Raw genomic sequence first — 23,495 nt, 5'->3', positions numbered from 1 at the left:
GCGGTTCATGGGGCCCTGCCAGTAGCCACGAGTGCAGAACCAGAAGCTCCTGCTGGTGTGGCCCAAACACTGCTCCAGCTCTGCCACCCCTCATATATGTAATAATAATAAAAAAAAAAGTGAAAAGGTGTCAGAGATAGCAAGGTTAAGGTGCTTGCCTTGCACACAATTAAATCCTGTTTGATACCAGCATTACCAGTAGAATACAGCCAGTAATAAATCCTGAGCACCTCAGGCAGAGTGTGGACACAACACTAAATGACGCAGAGAGGTTATCTATGGATTTGGGGAGGGTGGGCTTAAAATACAAGATCCCTGGGGCACCACACCCTGCCAAGCACTTAGTAGTGTGACGCTGAGGAAACATTGCACACAGCTAAGTGGGTACAACCGACTCAAAACATTGTCCTAGGAGTCAGCTACAGTTAAGCCCATCTCCTAGGGAACTGCTAAGAGCACACGGTTAGGACCTGCAGAAAACATTAATCAGGTAGGTCGGCTACAGCATTAACCACTTAAGGACCTCAGCTTTAGAAAATCTAAAAGTGAAAGTTTCATCTGCAGTAGTCATTTTACACACACCAGAACTTTCCATTTCAATTTTATTCAGATTCTTTGCTGGGAGACTGCCAGGGTCAACATTGAACCAAACGCCAAACCCCCTTTGAAACCACTACGCAAAGACGTGCAGTTCTCTGGCTAGCGTTGTCTTTGCTGAGAGCCAGTTGTACTTCGGGATAGTTCAGGTGCTGTATAAATTACAAACTATTAACGTTCCCGTGGGGTGTTCTCGCAAAAGGCTTCTGTAGTAAAAACGGTTACGCGTATGGCGCGAGATCCACTTAAATAGCTTTCAGCTTCAAGCACCTAGAAAAGTGCAGGGCGGGGAAAGAAACGCAGATATCCCGCAAGAAGCTCCCGAAGACACAACAGCATTGCGGCTCTTTAGCGGAGAAAGTGGGGGCCCTGAAAAGGGCCTTTGGGAGTGGGTGAGGGGAGGAGAGCTTAGCCGCCGAAGCCGTAGAGGGTGCGGCCCTGGCGCTTGAGCGCGTAGACCACGTCCATGGCCGTGACGGTCTTGCGCTTGGCGTGCTCGGTGTAGGTGACAGCGTCGCGGATGACGTTCTCCAGGAAGACCTTGAGCACCCCGCGGGTCTCCTCGTAGATGAGCCCCGAGATGCGCTTGACGCCGCCGCGCCGGGCCAGGCGGCGGATGGCGGGCTTGGTGATGCCCTGGATGTTGTCGCGGAGCACCTTGCGGTGGCGCTTGGCGCCGCCTTTGCCCAGGCCCTTCCCGCCCTTGCCGCGTCCGGACATGCTATCGGTTGTGAGTCTCTGGAGCTCAGTGGCCGGGCTCCGCCGGGGCAGGCCTTTATAGGGCGGTTGGCGGACCGAATTGAGAACCCCAGGGCTGAAGGCGGGAAATCGCTCCGTGTGGGGGCGGGGAAGTTATTTAGAAAAAAAAAAAAAGCCGCCCTAGGCGGCTCCGTAGTTTTCTCTTTTGAGAAAACTGTTTTGTTACCGCCTAATGAGGCTATCAGAATTGCCCTTGAGAGCGGATTGCAGAAAATCCAGGGAGGTGAGAAATAAAATCCGTTTTCCCACCGCACAAACATGTGAGCATATCTGGTATTCTGGCAAACTGTTAGAAACATATCTTTAAATTTGCTTAATGCATATGTGACCCTTTTACAACCTCTGCCGTTTATATGCCATAGACAATATTTTATATTCTAAAAGATAAAAAGTTGTACTGCGATTGGGGTAATGTTTACCCAAGTACTGATCACTGCTTTCCTCCTTGTGCTGAGTTTTAAATAGTTGCTTTTCAATGCGATCGGTCTTTTAAACCAACCCATTATCCCACTACATATATCACGCTGGACCACGCTGCAAATTATGTTTTGTAATATTTTACTTTGCTATTTCCCCTCAGTTTCCACAGAGATTTTTATGTCTGCCAGGTGTTCCTCTATTAATTATTTTTAATACAATTTTAACCTAAATCCTTGTCAGGGCTTTTATTTTCCCCCAAAGTTTTGTTTTACTTTATCCACATTTAACTAAGGTTTTACCTCACTATTAATAATTTCTATAGGATAATCAGATTGTACTGGCCTATAATTTGCCTATTGAGAAAGGCTTGTTTTGAATCTTTTTATTTTTTTTCAGAACCACCCTCAGCTGTGTTTAGAGCTTACTCTCAGCTCTGCACTCAGGGCTCACTTCTGACAGGGCCGAATGGGATTCTGGGGATTGCACCCAGCCCCGCTGCTCACAAGGCAAGGAGAGTGACTGTACTATCACTGTGACCCCTTCGCTTTATTTGAAGAAAAAGCAGACTTTATGTTATTCATTGAAATAATATTTACGTCAATACACTTAGTGTTATTAATACTGAATCCATATTTGTTTTAAACTTTTCCTAATATTTACTGGCATTCTGGGGTAGAATATTTATTGCATCAGCCGTCAAGTACTGTCAGATTTCTGATCGCTGTAGGAAAATGTAGGCTCTTCACCATTTAAGAGTACTGTTTGGCTCTTCATCAAGTCTTCTTTTGAACCAACAGCTTTTTATCCGTATTTTACATTTATAGAAATCACATAAAATCAAGCGGGAAAAGTTATTTTGTGGGAACCTCAGAAATCTCACTTGTTCATGGCATCTTTCAGAGAACCTTGGGTTTTACCAACCTAGTCCTGACTCTGCTTCCTTTTAAATAACTGCTCCCCTAAATCACACACCCTATTCCATTGTCCTGCCAAGTAACTTCCTTTCATGCTAGCAGTTATTTAAATACTAGACAGTTGGGGGCCCTTGCAATAGTGCAGCAGGAAGGGTACCTGCCTTGCATGTGGTCTAGCTGAGTTCTCAGCAATGCTTCACAATGTTACCCAAAACAAAACCAAAATATCTGACTGTTGGTGAGTCTTTCCAATTTTACGTTAAAGTTACATATTTAACAATGCTTTACATATTCTTCCAAGTAATATCCTCTTTTACCTTTTGACTATTTTTTTTTCTTTACACCCGGCGATGCACCGGGGTTACTCCTGGCTCTGCACTCAGGAATTACTCCTGTCAGTGCTCAGGAGACCATATGGGATGCTGGGAATCAAACCCTGGTCGGTCGCGTGCAAGGGAAACGCTCTACCCTTTGTGCAACCACTCCAGCTCCTGACTTATTTGTTTTAATACCTTTTTATTTTTGGTTTTGTTTTGCTTTGCTTTGCTTTGGGCTTACTCCTGGTCCTATGCTTAGGGACTCCTAGGAGCACTTGGGGGACAGTATCAGGTTATAGGAAATCAAACCTCGTTTGCTTGCAGGGCCAGTGCCCTTACCTCTGAACAATTTCTCCAGCCCACATATCATCTACTTTATAAATATTTTTATTATGAAGTTAGTAGTGTGTTTATATTTTTATAGGCTTATTAGTGAGGGCAAGTGGAAATCTGAATATGCAAGTTTTCATTCGAAGGACTGGGTAAAATGGAATTTCCCAATTGCCCAGATTTTGTGGAGAGAAAAAAAATCAATGAGACAAACTCCAGAAAGTTCAAATAATGCTTCTGTAAATCTTTCACATTGGGGCTGGAGTGATAGTGCAACAGGAAAGGTGCTAAACTTTCACGCAGTCAAACTGGGTTCGGTCCCCAGCCAGGAGTCACCCCTGAGCATCATCAGGTGTGGTCCAACAGTAACCGAAAATAAATCTGCCAATTTTATCTCATGAACATAAACTCTACAGCATAAACGATATTTATGAATACATCTATGTTATAAACAAATTCGCATGAGTTAGTTGTGCACAAATTGATTTTATGTACACAACCCATACCACTTATGTAATGACTTAAATAGGATGCCTCTTCCTGGTGGGAGTGGGGGTGAACATATGTAATTAAAAGTGTAATGCATCAGTATCAGCATTGACATGTTTCTTTGGTGCCAGTCATTTGGGCCACTCTTGGCTATACTCGTCTTACTCCTGGCTGCGATAGGCTTGGCAGTGGAGGTCCTGGGGCCTGGGGATTTGGGGTGTGGATGGCTAGATGGAGCGCACATGAAACAAGGGCCCACCGCGGAACAAACGCTGTTGCTCCAGCCTTACACATTCTAAGCTTTAACCTATGAGGCTTCTTGGTCCTTTACATTTACATCATTAGGAGCAACAGCCGCCTCGAGTGGGAACTGAAGTTACTTCCCTAGAGGCTTTAAGTGGCTGTGACTTGAAGCGGGTAAGGGAAATCATTCGGATTTATGAGCCGCCTTTGTATCAAGCCTTTTTGTATTCAGCAGATGGTCTTAAACGACTTCTACTTTCCCTTCGAAGTGCCTTAAGAATTAGCACCATCGCAACCTCTAATATCAGAATATACAGCCTTTCGGTGACAAAATGGGTGGCTCTTAAAAGAGCCTTTGGTTTGGTCAGGAAGCAAAAACGCTGCGCGCTATAGGGAAGCCATCTACTTGCCCTTGGCCTTGTGGTGGCTCTCGGTCTTCTTGGGCAGCAGCACGGCCTGGATGTTGGGCAGGACGCCGCCCTGCGCGATGGTCACTTTGCCCAGCAGCTTGTTGAGCTCCTCGTCGTTGCGGATGGCCAGCTGCAGGTGGCGCGGGATGATGCGCGTCTTCTTGTTGTCGCGGGCCGCGTTGCCCGCCAGCTCCAGGATCTCGGCCGTCAGGTACTCGAGCACGGCCGCCAGGTACACCGGGGCGCCGGCGCCCACCCGCTCCGAGTAGTTGCCCTTGCGGAGCAGCCGGTGCACTCGGCCCACGGGGAACTGCAGGCCGGCCCGAGACGAGCGGGTCTTGGCCTTGGCGCGCGCCTTGCCGCCCTGCTTGCCACGTCCAGACATGATTACAATTAGCAATTAAGCGCAAAAGCACTCACTTCGGGAGCCCTTGGGCTACATTCTTATAGTCTTTACTGGGCTCGAAAAGGGTACTGTGCTATTGGCTAGCAGACAGCGTACCGTCAACCAATCGAATCAGGGGTTTGAAATACTTTACTCTGATTGGACGAATGGATGACGTGTTCAGGATTCTCAGCCAATCAGACACAAGGCTTTATTCACCGCTTCCTTTGTTAAACGTGCATTGAATAAAGAAATCGCTCTAGATTCAAGTACGTTTTCCCCTCTGCTAATCCTCAGATTTTACCCAAATCATGCCTGAGCCCGCGAAGTCCGCCCCGGCCCCGAAGAAGGGCTCCAAGAAGGCCGTGACCAAGGCGCAGAAGAAGGACGGCAAGAAGCGCAAGCGCAGCCGCAAGGAGAGCTACTCGGTGTACGTGTACAAGGTGCTCAAGCAGGTGCACCCCGACACGGGCATCTCGTCCAAGGCCATGGGCATCATGAACTCGTTCGTCAACGACATCTTCGAGCGCATCGCCGGCGAGGCGTCCCGCCTGGCGCACTACAACAAGCGCTCGACCATCACGTCGCGGGAGATCCAGACGGCCGTGCGCCTGCTGCTGCCCGGGGAGCTGGCCAAGCACGCCGTGTCCGAGGGCACCAAGGCCGTCACCAAGTACACCAGCTCCAAGTAAATCCTGCCTGCCACGGCTGGTAGTGAACCCAAAGGCTCTTTTCAGAGCCACTCACTTGCTCAGCCTTCTAAAGAGGACTGGCACTCAGCATTTCCTGCCGGGTAAGTGCTATTTGTTCTAAAGAAGTCCTGCGTTTCCTTTATTAGGTCTGTTAGGAAAGTTCTTTAACTGTAGTTCAAGCGGTAACGGGCTCTGGGACTATTTCCAGGGTCGGCTGTCAAAGAATAGGCTTGTCGTCAGAGACGCCTACTTCTTGTGTATCTTTAAAAGTCCCCGGTCTGAAAAAGCGTCAACATATCCAAAGGTTCCGTTCAGGATTACCGAGTCACTGAGCCATGGTTTCATATAGTTTTTTTTTTTTTTAACAGCAATTTGATATACAGTCAGGAATATAACAGATAGAACTTGATCACTTTCTATTTCATGGCTGGTACTTTTTCCCTGAGGTTAGATCTGACGCGTTATTAGAAAGGCAGAAGAATTCAAATTCTCTTAAGGACGTTATCAGGAATCACGTGGCCAATCCAGACACGGCGCGCGGAATTTGAAATTATGGCCTCGCGGGAGGCGGGGCGTCTTCCGTGTCTAATTTCTCATACTTCGGATAAGGGGGCCACTCCTTTCTATTTTTGCCGTCAGTCTTCCCTCCAGGTTTACTTTCTCTCGCACTTTTCTGTTCTCTGCTGAACGGATGACATTAAGTTAGCAAGTAAACATTTGAAAGCAGCACTGCGTTGTTCCCAGCCGCGAGCCCAGTTTTACCACAAATTTAGGGAACTTTTTTTTTTTTTTTAATGTCCTTAGAAATGTCTTACTCAACTATTTTGATATTTTTCAGAAGTCAGCCTGGAGACTTTTCCACATGTCATTGACTGAAGTGAATTGATGATACCTTTATCTAATTGAATAAGCTTCCAGGTTTCTACATGAGAATATTATGCAGACAGGTAATAGGAGACATAGATGAAAGGAGTGACTGGTTTTTATTTTTATTTTTTGTTTAGGAAAACACTAACAACAAGTTTATAGCCAAAAGAAGAAGCACACTTGAAATGAGATCTCAAAGCAGAGAAAAATGATTGTAATATAAACTACTCGGAATTTCAGAGACATCATTCACCAAAGATTCATTATTTTATAAAGTTTTAGAGTACAACCAAATGACCTATTTAAGCATATTTCATGGCATGTATGTTTTTTGTTTTTTGTTTTTTTTTTTTTTGCTTTTTGGGTTGGAACCCGGCGATGCACAGGGGTTACTCCTGGAGGTGCTGGGGGGACCATATGGCATGCTGGGAATCGAACCCGGGTCAGCTGGGTGAAGGCAAACGTCCTACCCACTGTGCTATTGCTCCAGCCCCTGACATGTATGATTTTTAAGATGTTTTAGGAGATTGCTTCATGAACATATTACAAACATGCAGTTGTGACCTTCCTGACAGGCAGGGGCCAAGGAAGCACAGAGGCCACAGGTAATAGAACCTTCTGGGGGGAATGATAAAATTAGCTTGCTACATTTAAATATAAATTGCACGTGTTCTCTCTATTGAGTTCTATATTGAAAAGTCAAATGGGGGGTTGGGATTTCTAGGAGGTGTTTCACTGTATCACTGTCATCCCATTGTTCATCCAGTTACTCGAGCGGGTGCCAGTAACGTCTCCATTTGTCCCAGTCCTGAGATTTTAGCAGCCTCTCCTTACTTGTCTTTCCCAATGATTGGAGGCTCTTTTCAGGGTCAGGGGAATGAGACCTATTATTTTTACTGTATTTGGCATATCGAATAGGCCATGGGGAGCTTGCCAGGCTCTCCCGTGCGGATGAAGTGTTTACTTTTCATTAAAGAGTAGGAAAAAAAGACTGATGGCCATGTGGAAATTGTGATACATTCACTGAGGTCCAGTGGAAATTTATTCAATGGGCTACATTTCTGGGGGTCACAGAGAATTTGTAAAAAGCACTGATTCTCCTTTATTCCAAAGACTCCCTTTTTATGTCTACTATTTTATTGACCCCTTTCCTAGCTAAAAGTAAAAAGTTAGCCATTTCTATTTAAGTGTGTACACGTTTTTTCTCTTGGTGGTGGTGTTAAGGATTGAACCTGTTTTTCACAAGCACTCGAAGCATGTGCTTTCGCTTTGTGCCGTCCCTGCCAGGGTGCATACGTTGTGTAATAGAAACTACTACAGCACCTTTATTATTAAGAACTATGTGTTATTTTAAAAACCAGAGAGGATTTCACATATAAACGAGGCCCTTTTCTGGAACACAGAATGAGGGGCTGGGGCGATAGCACAGCAAGTAGGGTGTTTGCCTTGCACGTGGCCGACCTGGGTTCGATTCCCAGCATTCTATATGGTCCCCTGAGCACCGCCAGGAGTGATTCCTGAGTGCATGATCCAGGAGTAACCCCTTGGCATCCATCGCCAGGTGTGACCAGGTTTGACCCAAAAAGCAAAAGCAAACAAAAACCAACCTAGAACACAAAATGAGCTGTGAGGCTGTTTTTCTTGTATGGAATTGGTAAGAAGTTGGCAAATCCCAAGATCTCCAGGGTGAGTTGGCAAGCAGGAGAACAAGAGAAAAGTTAGTGCTCGCTGCAAAAACTTATGGGAGCGATAGCACATCGGGTAGGGCGTTTGCCTTGCATGTGGCTGACCCGGGTTCGTTTCCCAGCATCCCATATGGTCTCCTGAGCACTGTCAGGGGTAATTCCTGAGCGAAGAGCCAGGAGTGACCCCCGTGCATTGCCAGGTGCCACCCAAAAAGAAAAGAAAAAAAAAAAAGAAAACTTAGGGGCTGGAGTGATAGCACAGCGGGTAGGGCGTTTGCCTTGCACGCGGCCGACCCGGGTTCGATCCCCAGCATCCCATATGGTCCCCTGAGCACCGCCAGGAGTGATTCCTGAGTGCAGAGCCAGGAGTAACCCCTGTGCATCGCCAGGTGTGACCCAAAAAGCAAAAAAAAAAAAAAAAGAAAACTTAATAGGCACTTGCCTTACGTGCCGTTAAACCTGGTTTGATTTCCCTGAGCCTGAGCCAGGAGTAAGCTCAGCACCGCTGGGTGTGACCCAAAAGCCAAAAAACAAATAAGCGAACAAAACCAAGAACCTTAAAAAGAACAAAAAACAGCCCAGTAATAAGGAAAAGAAAACTTTGAGGGAGGACTAATTCTCTTTTACTCTGGAGCTGCACAGCTTTTGCATTAGGTTCTTCTAATGATTTAATTGTTAATCTCTTTGTCCAAACACTCAGAATAATGTCTGACTAGTCAGCCTGCTACCTAGAGATCTGTCAAGCCCACATACATCCACCATCACAGCCTGAACGTGCAGAATCATGCTGAGTGCAACTTCAGCTAAGGAGACCGGTTTTCATGTCCGGCTACACACACACACACACACACACACACATACCTTTGAGCACACACAAACACCTTATTTATTTATAAACAAAGTTAGGTTCTAGGACTGTGACAACCATTTTCTCCTTCAGATGTACTTTGAGACCGCTTGACGCATGGCACTTGTGCCCGACACAAGACCATCGAATTTACTCCAGGGCATCTACCTGTAAGCAGTGCTTTGCCCAAACATCGGAATTGCCGTGAAAAAACATCCCGATTGTCCCCTCCTCTGGGACAGTTTGTTCTAACGCTGATTCTTTTCACTTCTCTCGCAGAGGCTTCCAGTGGACAGGGAGTGCGTGGAAGGTGCTAAGGCTGCAGTCGCAGAAAGAACTTAAGGCACCGCAGGGAAGTAACCCAGTTGATCCCTGTTCCTGATCAACTCCAAGTCTTTCTCTTTCCTGTAACTCACCTGTGGAGGAAGATCATATGACTGAGTAATGCTGAGAAGAGGTGGGTGGAGTTTATGGGGTGGGTGAGGGTCTATTTCTAGGCTCTGCTCAGGAGTGACCCCTGGCAGTGCTCGCCAGGGGATTCGAATCCGGTTTGATGACACAACTTCAAGCAACTGGCAAGTGCCTTATTCCTGTACTATTTCTCATTCCCGGAAGTGGGTAACTTTCCATGACGAGAGACCTAACCAAGAATCCTGCTCCAGGTTCTCAGACTCTGCCACAAGTCCACCCCCTTGGTTTGAAACTTAGCAGCAGCCCTGGAATTCACATGCAGCGTCAGCCTGATGCATAGAAAAAACAGTGCAAGAAAAACTGCCACACGTGGACTGGCCACTCAGCGGGGTCTGCTACCCAGGCCCATGGACCCTAGATCTTCAGAACATAGAAAAGGGGTCACAACATACAGCAGGCAGGTTGCTGGCCTTGCATGCTATGACCCAGGTTTAGTTGCCAGCACCCTGTATGATGCCCTGAGGCCTTCCAGATTTGATCTGTGAGCACAGAGCCAGGAGTAAGCTCTGAACACAACGAGGTGTGGCCTCCAAAACACAAAGGACACAAATGAACTCCTCTCTCCTCGTGGGGATCCCAAGAGGAAAGGAGCTCCCCACAGCGGTCTCAGAAGCCCCGCACCCCCTTCACCTGCTCTGCCCCACGCACAGAGGTGTCTTCTCTGGACCACCAGCGGGGAACCCCGCCGGCTGTGAGTTGGACAAGCTCTTCTCAGTGGACGCCAGCATTCAGGGCTCTGGAAGTGGCATCCAGGGCCACTGGACTTGTGCTACACATGGGAAAAGGGAAGTACTGTTTGGAAAGAGATTACCAGACAGTGACTTTTATTTTTGAATGTGTGTTTGGATTATAGCCAGTGGTCCTTGGTGGAGAGGTCACTCCTTGTTTGGTGCCGAGGTTAACTCTGGGCAGTGTCTGGGGAACCATTCATGGGACAGGGGATTGAACTGGAGCCCGCTGCATGCAAGGGAAGTGCGTAATCACTCTCCCCAGGAAAGTGATACTTAGCTAATTACTTACTTTATCTTGATTCATTAGTTTTTTGTTTGGGGCCCTACCGGTGGTGCTCAGGACTTACTCTGGCTCTGTGCCCTGGGGTCACGCCTGGTGGCTCTCAGGAGATCCTGTGGGGTGCCAGGAATTGAAGCCAGCTTGGCTGCATGCCAGACAAGTGCCCTCCCCGCTGTTTTCTCTCTCTGACCCCAAGAATGACATTTTAGAGACTTTATTTGGTAGAGCTTATGCAGGTAATGAGGCCGGGAAAGAAGGCTCCGGGGCAGAATTCTGGGGACAAGGAGGTCTGAGTCCTCTGTCACCCCGGCCTAGCCCCCACCCCCATGCTCCCCAGAAGCCCAGAGCCCAAAGAAGCCCCCATCAGAGCATCTTCTGTCTCTGAAACTTTGAAGCCTTTCTCTGGTCCTTTGAGCTTTCTATTCATGCCCCAGGGCTGTCCTGGGTCTCACCTGTCCCTACACCCTGAGTTCATCAAAGTCCTCAAACTTGGGGAGGACAACTGCCCCGGGACCTTTGCACTGACCCCTTCTGCCCACAGCCATCTCCTTGCCATCACTCCTTGCTGCCCCAGTGGTCCCTCCGAATGTGATGACAGCTCTTGACTGGTGTCAGGGAGAATGATCTTGGTGCCCTGGGAGGGTCAGAGGCTATCAGCCCTTTTAGAGGACCCTGTGTTGACCTCAAAATGCTCAAGTCACACTTCACTTGTCCCTTCAAAACAGGAATGGGGACCAGCATCCAGGGGGTAGGTGCTTGCCTTGCTAAGGCGGACCGACTTTGAGCCAGTCAGGAGCAGTTCCTGAGTGCGCAGCTGTTGGGTCACATTGGGTTTCCTTGCTCCTCCGCAGAAGGAACCATTGAATTACTCCCACAACAGTGCCCTTGAGACACACCCAATTCCATCAAGTACTAATAATCCTATATTACTTTTATGTCACTTGCATGGTTTAGCAATGTTCTTTTCGTATAGGCACAGGAAGACAGTTGATGCTATGCTTTGTAACATGGGAATTAATTGACTCCAAAAGAATATTTACTGGAGCTGGAGTGATAGCACCGCGGGTAGGGCATTTGCCTTGCACATGGCCGACCCGGGTTCAATTCCCAGCATCCCATATGGTCCCCTGAGCATCGCCAGGGGTAATTCCTGATTGCAGAGCCAGGAGTGACCCCTGTGCATTGGCAGATGTGACCCAAAAAAGCAACAAACAAACAAAATAATATTTACTCCTGGGCATCCATATTTGCTTGACTTAAGCCTCAGTTGCCCTTAGTTCCTCGCACAACAAAAGCAGGGTTCCGATGAAGGGACCGATGAAGGGACCGGATGACCCGGGGCAAGCTGTAAGCTCCCTTGGCATCGAAAGGGAACAATTTAAGCACCATAAGTAAAAGTTAAGAGCATGGTCTGTTAGGACCCACTTAGCCAGAGAACCACCATGACAGGCTTTATGGCCTTCTGAGTGACCTAGGCTTCTTCCAGGAACAAGAAAAGCAGAAAAACCAGATGCTTTTGCCAAAGATTACATCCCTGGAATAAGATTAGGTCGTCTCTGGAATGTAACTGTCAGGGAGGTGGGCTGGATGTTGCGGGCCAAAACAACAAAATAGATGTGTACTGTGTAGGTAATAGAGATTGCTGAGTAATGCTGAGTCGCCAAAATGAAAGTTTAAGAACTTGCTGAACCTAGTGCTGGGGTCCTTGTTGGAGCCCGCCGCGTCAGGCGGACACTGGGACCAGCTAGCTGGAACAATAAACCTTGCTATGTGATTTGCATTATTGGCTCCATTCTCTGTCGTTGAGGGATAATCGACTCCGGAATCTAACAGGTCATGGGACAAACTCTGTCATGACCCAAAAAGAAGTAAATGAATAAAGACTGATGGGGTTAGGAAAGACTAACCTGGCCTGAGGACTGTGGTCTGGGATATTTAGCGAGATGTCCCAGGAAAGCCACGCTTTAAGCTTAATATATCTCTTACTGTGTTCATGCAAAATGACTAGAAATATTATAAGAAGTAAAGTTACTATGATTGTTTAAATGGATTACTAGCTGAGGAAAGGGGTCCACCCTTGAGCGGATCTCCTAGTAATCTGGAGTAATGTCCTCAAATGAGATTTTGTCCTGGAGTTAATCCCCTAGAACTTCCCCTGAAGGAGTGGCTTTACCTCTGTCTGTTGTTATGACAAGGCTCAACCCCACCTATGTGTACCCCCACCATCATGATCTCTATATAACTGTGCTGTAAAGGAAAAGAGGGGGATATGACTAATGAGGAGACTCGGATGACTGGAAGATAAGGACTAGAGGACTCTGAGGTCTACGAGGAGACTAGGATGATGAAACTATGATGACTATGACCAGAACTACAACTACGACTGTGCTGTAAGGGGAGAGATCAGATCAGAGACGTTGGGGAAGAGAGAGAAATAAACTGACTACCGACCAGCCAGGGGCCCAGATCCTGTTTCTCCATTCCCCTAGTCCTTTGTCCATCCATCGCTGAGGGCTGGCCAGGGGAACGGTTCTTGGCCACCAAGCGCTCTTGTCCCTCACGCCCTCATGCGCCCACACCTTTTCCTTTGAAACTCACACAGCCAGGAGTAAGCCCTGGGCACTGCTGGTGTGGCATGACCCCTCCCCAACTGCTCCCACAAACAAACATCAACAACAAAAAGCAGCAACAGGGCTGGAGAGAGGACGGGAGTCAGGGCACTGGCTTTGCTCATTGCAGACCCTGGTTCCATCCCTAGTACCTGAGCACAGAGTCAGGAATAAACCCGGAGCACTGTAGAATGTGGCCGTTATCCCCTAGAAACCCCAATTTTTTATTTTAATATTCCCACTCTTGGGAGTCTAGCCTTCAGTTGGTACCATATTTGGATGTAGAGGCATCTTAAAAGAGGTAATGAAATTAAAATGTCATTTGAGTGGGATGCATTCAAATGTAAGTTGGGTTTTTTTTGATTGAATCACCATGAGATACTGAGTTACAAAGCTGTTCATGATTGGGTTTCAGTCATACAATGTTCCAACACCAGTCCCTGCACCAGTGCACATTTCCCACTGCCAATATCATCAGTTTCCCTCCCGCTGCCCTAGCCTGCTCTATGTCACTTCTCTCTCTCTCTCTCTCTCTCTCTCTCTCTCTCTCTCTCTCTCTCTCTCTCTCTCTCTCTCTCTGTCTCTGTCTCTGTCTCTCTCCTCTCTCTCCTCTCTCTCTTTCTCTCCCTCTCCCTCCCTCCCCACTCCCCTTTAGGCATTATGGTTTGCAATACAGGTACTGAGAGGTTATCATGCTTGCTCCTTTACCTACATTCACCACGCAGTTCTTACCCAGAGTGATCCCGTCCAACTATCATCGTCATAGGGGTTCCTTCTCTATCCCATCTGCCTTCCAGTACATGAGACAAGCTTCCAAACATGGACCAATCCTCCTGGCCCTTATTTCTGCTATTCTTAGGTATTAGTTTCATGCTTTTTTTTTTTTGTATCCCACAAATGAGTGTAATCATTGTATGTCTGTCCCTCTCCTTCTGACTTGTTTCACTCAGCATGATACCCTCCACGTCCACCCATTCATAAGCGAATTTCATGACTTCATCTTTCCTGGTGGCAGCAGAGTATCCCATTGTGTCGATGTGCCATAGTTTCTTCAGTCATCTGTTTTTTGGCATATAAGCATCCTTTTAAGAAAAAAAATCCATGGGCTGATAGTACAGTGATTAGGGCTCATGCCTTGCAAGCAGCCCACTCAGGTTTGATCTCCAGCATCACACATGGTCCCCTGAGCACTGCCAGGACTAATTCCTGAATGCAGAGGCATGAGAAAGCCCTGAGCATCACTGGGTATGACCTAATAACTTTAAAAAAAAACCCAAAAAACACGGGGGGATGGGGGAAATCAGGAGAGGAGAGAGTACAGGCACAGAGACTGTTGTCCCGTTGTTCACCAATTTGCTTGAGTGGGCACCAGTAACGTCTCTATTGTAAGACTTGTTACTGTTTTTGGCATATCGAATATGCCATGGGTAGCTTGTGGGTGGAGTACCCTCAGTAGCTTGCTGGGCTCTCCAAGAGGGAAGGAGGAATCAAACCTGGGTCAGCCTCGTGCAAGGCAAACGCCCTACCTGCTGTGCTATGGCTCCAGCCCAGAGACAAAGAGTACAGGGCCTAAATGTCCAGATTCCTAGCACCACATACTGTTCCTTGAGAATCATCAGAGGCCCCTTCTGAGCACAAAGCCAGGAATAGCTCTGAGCATCACAAGGGATGGGGGTGGGATGGAGACTGGGGCCTGACATTCATCCCCGTTTCCCAAAAAAAGGAAATTAAAAGGAAAGGAAACCTGGACACAGACATTTATGGAGAGAGATGTGAAGACGGGTGGATATTTCTATCAGGCTAAGGAGGGGCCTGGCCTAGGTCATTCACAGACTCTAGGAACAACCTTGCCAATAGCTTTGTGAAGGCACTTTCTACACAGGGACCACCCCACGCTATACAGCAGGCAGTACGTTACTGTAATGCTGCATTGCCAAGTGTATGTACAGGCCCAAGCTATCATGAACACTTAACATCGTTGGATTTAAAAAGTGTCTATAGGGGCTGGAGCGGTAGCACAGCGGGTAGGGCATTTGCCTTGCATGCAGCCAACCCAGGTTCAATTCCCAGCATCCCATATGGTCTCCTGAGCATCGCCATGAGTAATTCCTGAGTGCATGAGCCAGGAGTAACTCCTGTGCATTGCCTGGTGTGACCCAAAAAGCAAAAAAAAAATTTTAAAAAGTGTCTTTAACATCATTCACACTAAATGGCAATCAGGGACTCCAGATTTCCTCCCTTATGAGAGCTGCTCAAATTTTTGTTGGTGCTGAAAGGTTTGGGCCATATAGCAGCAAAGGATAGGGTTAATGTTTGCTAACTTGCTTGATTGCTTTCTGTAACTTGCTAACTTTCTTGATCAATCTCTGTAAAACAATGCCTTGCAGTATGATCTACGCTACACAAAACAAGGACCTGTTTCAGGAAATGAAACTGCTCAGACGCCTGGTAATGTCCAGGAAAGGCACGGACATATGGCGAAATTTACTCTAGCAAAGCAGAATGTCACTGATGACCCCCCTTGGTCCCGAAAAATGAGGATGTTGATCTAAGTGACCTGGGAAAAATGAAGATGTTGATCAAAGTAACCTTGGAAAAATGAGAAAAATGAGAATAATGATCAAAGTAATCTTATTTACTAAGGTGTATAAAGAGCCTGAACTCTGTATACGGGGCTCTCTCTTTCTCTCTAACCCTCCTCTGCGTAGGAGTGAGAGCTGAGTGAGAGCCCCAGCATGCTGGTCTGAATAAATCCCCTTGCTGTTGCAGAAAGAGTTGTCTCAGCCTGTTCCTCCGCGCCTCCCGTGGGCAGAGATCTGCTCCACCCTAACAGTGCCTTATCAACTCAATGTGTTTATAATACTTTATTCCAAAATTTAGCACCTGAAGCCAGCAGGCATTTACTACCTCCTAGGGGTCTGACCATCAGGAACGTGAGAGCAGCTTGGGTGGTATTTTGGATTCACTAGGCAAGGACGAGGGTCGTAAAAGTTTACCTGAGGCAGGAACATCGACTTCCTGCCTCTGCGGGTTGAGAGGGCCAGAGCCACCCAGCGGGCTGCCTCTCCCCGCACTAGGCCTTGCATATCACTTCAGCTAGAGCCTGACCCAACACTGGCACCAAGTGGCAGGGCGCTCAGTGACATATCTCAGTGGGTGAGGTCAGGGGCGCCAGCGTAGCAACTGCGTCCAACATTTCTTACAAAACGGAACCCTGCACCTTCATATCCGTTTGCATCACTTGCAGTTTCACACATAGAAGAGGCAGAGTCCTCCAGTGACCAGGTAAGACAGAATCTTGTGGCTGGGGCGTTGGCAAGGACAGAACATCTCCAACGTTTTACAAGCAATTCTGATGCGTGAATAATTAGGGGCATGAGAGGACAGTTCACTGGGCTGAGTGGATACTTGGTAGGCCGGGAGTCCAGGTTAGAGCCCCAGCACTTTGTGGCCTCCGGGGCGTTATAGGGCGTATCCTCATCCTCTGAGCACTGAGCCAGGAGTATCCCCAGAGTACTGCCAGATACAGTCCTAAACCATATACATGAATGGATTAAACTAAAATGGAATAGATTAAGGTAAAAGAATTAAACTAAAACTGAGTCCCGTTGAATGCAAGAAGAGTAAGAAAGATACCAGAACATAAAATTGATCAAGTGACCAGTGGATACGTGATTATAACCAAGTCATGTAGATTATGCACCATTGAGAGGAAATAAAGATTTTTGCCCTCTTGTCTGAGATAAGAATGAAAATAAAGCCAGTGAAGGTTAGAAATCAAGCCAGTGAAAGTTAAAAATAAATCTAACACTAGAATTCCCTAATGGACACATGCCTCAAACAAGCTTTTAACATCTGAATATCTTTAACATCAGAATACCTTTTGTCACAGCTGTTATTCCTGTGGTCCCTGGTGGCCCCAGGTGGATGAAGATTGACCTGTTTTAAGGAGAGGGTGACAGCTTCCTAGCGATTTGCTCAATTCACGAGCTGAGGATTCTTCTAGAACAAAAGGAGCCCTTCTGGGGGAGGGAGTGGACTTCTCTGGGCTATGTAAGATAAAAAGCATTAACGAAACACCCAAAAGAAGAAAGCAGAATAAAAGTAGGCGCTAGGTGTCCTCTTAATTCACAGTTCTTTATGCAAGAGTGTCAAGATACGACGTCTAATCCTGGTGACGGCTGTGGTTTATGACGTCACCCTCGTATCCAATCATCGTGAACTTATTTCAAACCACATAATGTTTAAACCAATTGTGCAGCTTCATTTTCGCGCTTAGTGACGACTATAAGTAGAGCGGCTCTGGCGAGGCCAATTCAGAGCGCACGCAGGCCTCCTCTCTCCTCTCGTCATGTCTGGACGCGGCAAGCAGGGCGGCAAGGCGCGCGCCAAGGCCAAGACCCGCTCGTCCCGGGCCGGCCTGCAGTTCCCCGTGGGCCGAGTGCACCGGCTGCTCCGCAAGGGCAACTACTCGGAGCGGGTGGGCGCCGGCGCCCCGGTGTACCTGGCGGCCGTGCTGGAGTACCTGACAGCCGAGATCCTGGAGCTGGCGGGCAACGCGGCCCGCGACAACAAGAAGACGCGCATCATCCCGCGCCACCTGCAGCTGGCCATTCGCAACGACGAGGAGCTCAACAAGCTGCTGGGCAAAGTGACCATCGCGCAGGGCGGCGTCCTGCCCAACATCCAGGCTGTGCTGCTGCCCAAGAAGACAGAGAGCCACCACAAGGCCAAGGGCAAATAGAAATATTTGTAGTTTGCATCTAAGTCTCCCGTTCAAACCATCCAAAGGCTCTTTTCAGAGCCACCTACAAATCCTTGGAGGAGTTGGACCACTTTGCATGCATTACTAGTAGGAGTGTGTCAGAACTTTAGCTTATTGTTTCAAGACCAATAGAATGGATGTTTCGGTGCGGAGACATAGTGGGGTTTTATCGCGCGCGCGCCCATATAGCCCGTTCTGTCACAGCACAGCACGCTAATCTTAGGAGTTAGGGATCAGTGAGCCATCACAGTAGCCCTGAGCACCTCGCGGAAATGTGGCCCCGCCCAAGGTAAAACCTATTATCAAAATAAAAGATCATTACTGTTGAATGCAAAAAGCGGTTCCCTCCCTTTGGCTATACACAATCTGCGGCGCCGCCTTATGGTGGCGCTTAGATAAAACGTCCCCAAACTCCGACCAATGAAACGCTGGCGCGCGAGCTTCGAAGCCGCGGCCAGGAACATCCACTGGGAAAGATCCGCCGCGCGGGAAACCACGAAACTGAACTCCCCAACTCGCTTTACTGCGGGACAGATAAGTGACGAAACCAACCCAGAAAGTGCAATGCAGTGTCCAGCTATTTTTAAAGATCTTTGGGTGGCTCTGAAAAGAGCCTTTGGGGTTGTGTCACTTTTGCAAAGCGACCATCCTACTTCTTCTTGGCCGCGGTCTTCTTTGCCTTTGCGGCTTTGGGCTTGGCCGTCTTGGGCTTGGCCGCCTTGGGTTTGGCCGCTTTGGGCTTCACCGCCTTGGGCTTGGCCGGGCTCTTGGCCGCCTTCTTGGGCTTGGCGGCAGCCTTCACCTTCTTGGGGCTCTTGGTCACCTTCTTGACGCCGGCAGCCGCGGGCTTCTTGGCCTTCTTCGGGGTCTTCTTGACGGTCTTCTTCGCTGCCGCCGCCTTCTTGGGTTTCTTCGGGGTGGCGCCGGCGGGCTTCTTGGCCTTGGAGGCGCCCGCCTTCTTGGCCTTGGGCTTGGCGTCGCCGGAGGCCGCCTTCTTGTTGAGCTTGAAGGAGCCCGAGGCGCCGGTGCCCTTGGTCTGCACCAGGGTGCCCTTGCTCACCAGGCTCTTGAGCCCCAGCTTGATGCGGCTGTTGTTCTTTTCCACGTCGTAGCCCCCCGCGGCGAGCGCCTTCTTGAGCGCGGCCAGGGACAGGCCATTGCGCTCCTTAGACGCGGCCACCGCCTTGGTGATCAGCTCGGACACCGGGGGTCCCGCCGCCTTGCGTTTGGCCGCGCCGCCACCCGCCGCCTTCTTGGTCGCCTTCTTCTTGGCGGGAGACTTCTCCACCGGCGCGGGGGCCGCGGTCTCAGCTGGAGCCGTCTCAGACATTGCGACAGGAAAAGACGCCAAGAGGAGAGAGTAAGGATGCAAAGAGCAAAGTTTGCAATGCTGCCGGCCGCGGGCCCCGGGCTTATATAAGCCGGCGCCGGCCTGTGATTGGTGGAGCGTCCAATCCACCGCCCTCCGCCCGCCGCCTCTCGCCGTTGGACCTCCAACTTGTGTTTGTTAGCCCCCGAAATTTGCTTAAATGCTGAATTCAAAAGTTGAAAATTGGTCCTTTGGAGGTCCTAAAGGAGGAAAGCACCCCCGAGGCTCACGGTCTGGTTTGTGTTTTTATGAAATTCGCGCAAACGATGAAAGATATTTTTAAAAATTCCTCCAGCTTTTCGGAGGCGTCCGCCGGATTCAGGACATACTGCTGCTTAGTGGCATGTTGTGTAAATTTCTCCTAATTAGTAAGTGAATTTTTCTCCCCAAATCGTTGCCTTTCGTTTCGCCCTTTGATTTCTTCAAGAGACAGGACATTAGGTATTTTAGTTTCTGAAGAAACTTTATTCCTAACTGTAGCGAGTAACACAAGTTAGGGGCGGCCCCTTGCCCACAGCTGCAAATTAATCACATAGACCTTACTTCAAAAACCGGTTCGGCCTCCCTGGATTTTCCATGCACCAATGTCTTTTGGTATTTTGCAGCTTGGGAGAGCCCAGTTGCCAAAGTGACTTCTGTCTTGCAGAGGTACTTGGTGCTTTGACTTCAGGTATCAATCAACTGGCTTCCATGTTAGTTATCATTATTATTAAAGATGCAGTCTCTTCTGAGGCAAATCCATAAAATAAGAATGAAAAGTGCTCGGCCTAGATAACATAATTTAGGGGAGAGGGAATATGCTGACAATTGTTTAAGGGCTCTCAATACATGTCAGAATCTTGTGATTACGTGGGACTTTTGTCACGTTTTCAAGATGTTCTTCCTCAAGTCTCATCTTTCATAACATTTGACAAATTATTTTCTCTTGTAAAAAGCCATGAGTTGTCAGTGTGACTATTTTTGCTTTACTAGACAGGTGTCTAGTTTAAAAGAATAATTCATTATCTATAAAAAAGGAACATAAGAGGTTGAGGAACTGGAGGTTAGAGACAGAATAATTTGGGAAAACATTAAAAAATACACGGAAATAGAGGCATGGAAATAGAGGCAATACTGGTGAGGCTGGAAAGGAGTAGGTTGGAAAAGAAGTTTGCTTAGTATTTAGTTGGTGGGGAATGAACATGACTTCATGTTCTTTGAATACCAAGGGAGATGAAGTCTTTAGGTTCTCTGTTGCAGTCAGGAGTCAGCTATTCCCTTTGGACAGACTATAGCTAAGATATTTAGTGTGGTTGATGCACGTTCTTCTGGAGGACTGGGAAGATTACAAGCTTAACAGCCTCGCCTTTTCCCTCCTGGAAAGTCCTGAAGGAAACAATGAACAAGCTGAATGGTCGCTTGTTATGATCTAGCTAAGAATGTCTGATTTTTAAATTCCTTTTTTTGCTTTTACTTTCGTACTGAAATAGAGCAGGCTGGCAAGTACCTGTGAAAGAATACTGTGTGTGGAAACAAGCACTTAGTGTTAGTCTTTCCTCAACTTAGTTGGGAAGATAATAATGAAGCTGGGAAACCTGCCGCCAAAGTATTATATATGTACTTATATAATTATATATCATATACTGTTTATACATTATCTAAATATAAATTATGGAAAAAGAACGAAGTCCTGGGAAAAAACCGTTCAAATCAGGAATGACACTAAAATGGGGCTTTTCATATACAAGATAGTGTTACAAAATCTAAAATTAAAATGTTTGTTGTTGTTTTGTTGTGTCAAGCTCTTCTGGGTGATAATTTAGGGGCTCTGAAAAGAGCCTTTAGGGAAGGGGAAAGTTTTGGCGTAAACTTATGCCCTCTCTCCGCGGATGCGGCGGGCCAGCTGGATGTCCTTGGGCATGATGGTGACGCGCTTGGCGTGGATGGCGCACAGGTTGGTGTCCTCGAAGAGCCCCACCAGGTAGGCCTCGCACGCCTCCTGCAGCGCCATGACGGCCGAGCTCTGGAAGCGCAGGTCGGTCTTGAAGTCCTGCGCGATCTCGCGCACCAGCCGCTGGAACGGCAGCTTGCGGATCAGCAGCTCGGTGGACTTCTGGTAGCGGCGGATCTCGCGCAGCGCCACGGTGCCGGGCCGGTAGCGGTGCGGCTTCTTCACGCCGCCCGTGGCCGGCGCGCTCTTGCGGGCCGCCTTGGTGGCCAGCTGCTTGCGGGGCGCCTTCCCGCCTGTGGACTTGCGCGCCGTCTGCTTGGTCCGGGCCATCTCGACAGTGAGTGCAGGAAAAGACGAATGGGATGAGCGGTGGCTGACCCACTATTTATAGCCAGCCTCCGCGTTCTGATTGGATAACAGTTTGTGCCCGCCCTTCCCAGCACACGATTGGTTCTTTGTTTAATCTTGCATGAAAAAGAAGCGGTTTCCCGCCTTTTCGGTCAGGACAATGTACAGGAAGAAAAATCTTGAAAGATTAAAGACAACATAATGAAACTTTGGGAAGGGAAGGCGCTTGTTTTGCCCGCGTGGCCGGTCTGGATTTGGTTTCTGGCACCATATACGGCCCCGCTTTTAACAGTCAAGGGTGATTCTTGAGCACACAACCAGGAGCTAATAAAACCCGAGTACTGCTAATGCCCCACAATCCTCCACCCCTTTAAAAAAACCAAAAAACAAAAGCCCAAACTCTGTAGAAGGTATCTAAAACTGAGACCTGAAAACGCGTTGCATTTTAAGTGAAAGGTATCAACGCATTCTAAGATACCAATAGCTCACAAGGAATAAAATGCATTGAAACGTAGAGTATTTTGCTAAATTCTCCACCACTGCGCTACGACCTAGGTCCAAGTACTGTAGAGATTAAGGGGGTGGGGATCTATTTTTCTGGAGTAGTTGTGTCATGACTCATTGTTCTCTAACTTTGCTCTGTGCGTTACTATCTGGGATATGGACTATCCGGGACATGGACATGCTACTCTAAACCGACACATTGGTAAATTAGTTTGTTGCTTGCAGTATTAAAGCGCTCTACTTTCGCTTTTTGTGCAAAGGAAATTCCTCGTACCTCGGTCGAAAGCAAATTTGTGTTTCCAACTCTTCAAATTGATATTGTGGGCGGCCCTAAGAAGGGCCTTTGTTTGTGGGGTGGGGTAGGTAAGGGTCGCTTAGCCGCCGAAGCCGTAGAGGGTGCGGCCCTGGCGCTTGAGCGCGTAGACCACGTCCATGGCCGTGACGGTCTTGCGCTTGGCGTGCTCGGTGTAGGTGACGGCGTCGCGGATGACGTTCTCCAGGAAGACCTTGAGCACCCCGCGGGTCTCCTCGTAGATGAGCCCCGAGATGCGCTTGACGCCGCCGCGCCGGGCCAGGCGGCGGATGGCGGGCTTGGTGATGCCCTGGATGTTGTCGCGGAGCACCTTGCGGTGGCGCTTGGCGCCGCCTTTCCCGAGACCCTTCCCGCCTTTCCCGCGTCCAGACATTTTCAGGCAAGAGATGAGAGTACCTCTTCAGAGCCTGAGAGCAGCAATTTATATAATCCCATGTCGGACCTGTTTGGGAACTATGCGCGCTGAGCGCCTCCCCTGACCCGAAATCCCGCCCACTCCCAGGACCCTGCGAGAGGCGGGGCTTAAAAACCTTTTTACCAATCTTGGAGCATAGAACGACTGAAACCCAATCGTGAAAAACTTTGCGATGCTCTATCTCATGTTGCTTGAAAGAAAAAAGAAGGAAAAAGCCTCGGGTGGGTTAGTTTCTATTATTTCACTCTCCCCCCCTCCCCGCACGCCTTTGCGTGCAGGCGGAACTGTAACTTTTAAACGGTTTTTCCTTCTGGTCTCTAAGCATCTATCATGCTAGCTGGAATGAAGAGTCCCAGGTGCGTACTCGAGATTTCTGCATTCCTGTTATGTAGAGTGGCTTCGGTTAAATTTCCATAGAATCCACAGGAAACCCTGCAGTGCAATTACCGCTTCCCTGGGGGCGGGGCGTTGCAGCGTCTGCTATGGCCCTTCGGTATTTGTTCTTACTTCTTTGTTATTCATGTAGTTTCCTTTGCTTTTCTTCAATTCTTAGTACCTCACATTTGGGCAGAACAACCTTACCCTGTTTTTTTTTTTCTGCAGCTTGCTTATCAGCGCTTAAGGAAGCTGTTCATTAAGAGTTTCCTGTTTTCTTAAACTGGGAAATCTGCTCCACCTGAAACTGCTTTAAACTTCAGGAAGGAATCGCCAAATTTAGAGACCAGGATAATAACGGGGCCCCCCAAGACTCCCCTCTGGCTCTAGGGGTGTGGATGGGGCACCTTGTTTATCCCCAGAAACTGGC

General features: G+C 48.2%; 5 protein-coding genes across 5 annotated transcripts; 2 read left to right on the top strand and 3 right to left on the bottom strand.

Annotated features, from left to right (window-relative positions):
• Positions 1-591: 591 nt before the first annotated feature.
• LOC101546773 (uncharacterized) lies at positions 592-22,648 on the bottom strand. The gene is made up of 4 exons (XM_004621933.3): positions 22,342-22,648; positions 21,999-22,009; positions 21,112-21,440; positions 592-1,333 (listed from the first exon to the last, which is right to left on the bottom strand). The coding sequence occupies exons 1-4, from the start codon at positions 22,646-22,648 to the stop codon at positions 1,006-1,008; spliced, it is 975 nt and encodes a 324-aa protein (XP_004621990.2). The 3' UTR covers positions 592-1,005.
• Positions 3,413-4,912, bottom strand: LOC101548096 (histone H2A type 1-D). The gene has a single exon (XM_055128915.1). It carries the CDS (start codon positions 4,862-4,864, stop codon positions 4,472-4,474), a length of 393 nt encoding a protein of 130 aa, XP_054984890.1. The 5' UTR covers positions 4,865-4,912; the 3' UTR covers positions 3,413-4,471.
• On the top strand, positions 5,101-9,376 carry LOC101548366 (histone H2B type 1-C/E/F/G/I). Its single transcript, XM_004621939.2, has 2 exons — positions 5,101-5,657; positions 9,235-9,376. The coding sequence occupies exon 1, from the start codon at positions 5,176-5,178 to the stop codon at positions 5,554-5,556; it is 381 nt and encodes a 126-aa protein (XP_004621996.1). The 5' UTR covers positions 5,101-5,175; the 3' UTR covers positions 5,557-5,657; positions 9,235-9,376.
• LOC101548634 (histone H2A type 1-D) lies at positions 17,360-18,126 on the top strand. Its single transcript, XM_004621940.3, has one exon. It carries the CDS (start codon positions 17,398-17,400, stop codon positions 17,788-17,790), a length of 393 nt encoding a protein of 130 aa, XP_004621997.1. The 5' UTR covers positions 17,360-17,397; the 3' UTR covers positions 17,791-18,126.
• On the bottom strand, positions 18,461-19,141 carry H1-5 (H1.5 linker histone, cluster member). The gene has a single exon (XM_004621941.2). It carries the CDS (start codon positions 19,139-19,141, stop codon positions 18,461-18,463), a length of 681 nt encoding a protein of 226 aa, XP_004621998.1.
• Positions 22,649-23,495: the final 847 nt, after the last annotated feature.

This window comes from Sorex araneus, chromosome 2, assembly GCF_027595985.1.
Source record: "Sorex araneus isolate mSorAra2 chromosome 2, mSorAra2.pri, whole genome shotgun sequence".
NCBI lineage: Eukaryota > Metazoa > Chordata > Mammalia > Eulipotyphla > Soricidae > Sorex > Sorex araneus.
Note: the sequence above shows the minus strand (reverse complement) of the source record. Positions and strands in the feature narration are given on the sequence as shown.

Excerpts from the sequence above, each read along its gene's own strand:
- LOC101548096 (XM_055128915.1), bottom strand. The coding sequence starts at position 4,864 with ATGTCTGGACGTGGCAAGCAGGGCGGCAAGGCGCGCGCCAAGGCCAAG.
- LOC101548366 (XM_004621939.2), top strand. The coding sequence starts at position 5,176 with ATGCCTGAGCCCGCGAAGTCCGCCCCGGCCCCGAAGAAGGGCTCCAAG.
- LOC101548634 (XM_004621940.3), top strand. The coding sequence starts at position 17,398 with ATGTCTGGACGCGGCAAGCAGGGCGGCAAGGCGCGCGCCAAGGCCAAG.
- H1-5 (XM_004621941.2), bottom strand. The coding sequence starts at position 19,141 with ATGTCTGAGACGGCTCCAGCTGAGACCGCGGCCCCCGCGCCGGTGGAG.
- LOC101546773 (XM_004621933.3), bottom strand. The coding sequence starts at position 22,648 with ATGTCTGGACGCGGGAAAGGCGGGAAGGGTCTCGGGAAAGGCGGCGCC. Across the intron at positions 1,334-21,111 it reads CTCTTCGAGGACACCAACCT|ACTCACAACCGATAGCATGT; the intron begins GTGCGCCATCCA and ends TGAGCTCCAGAG.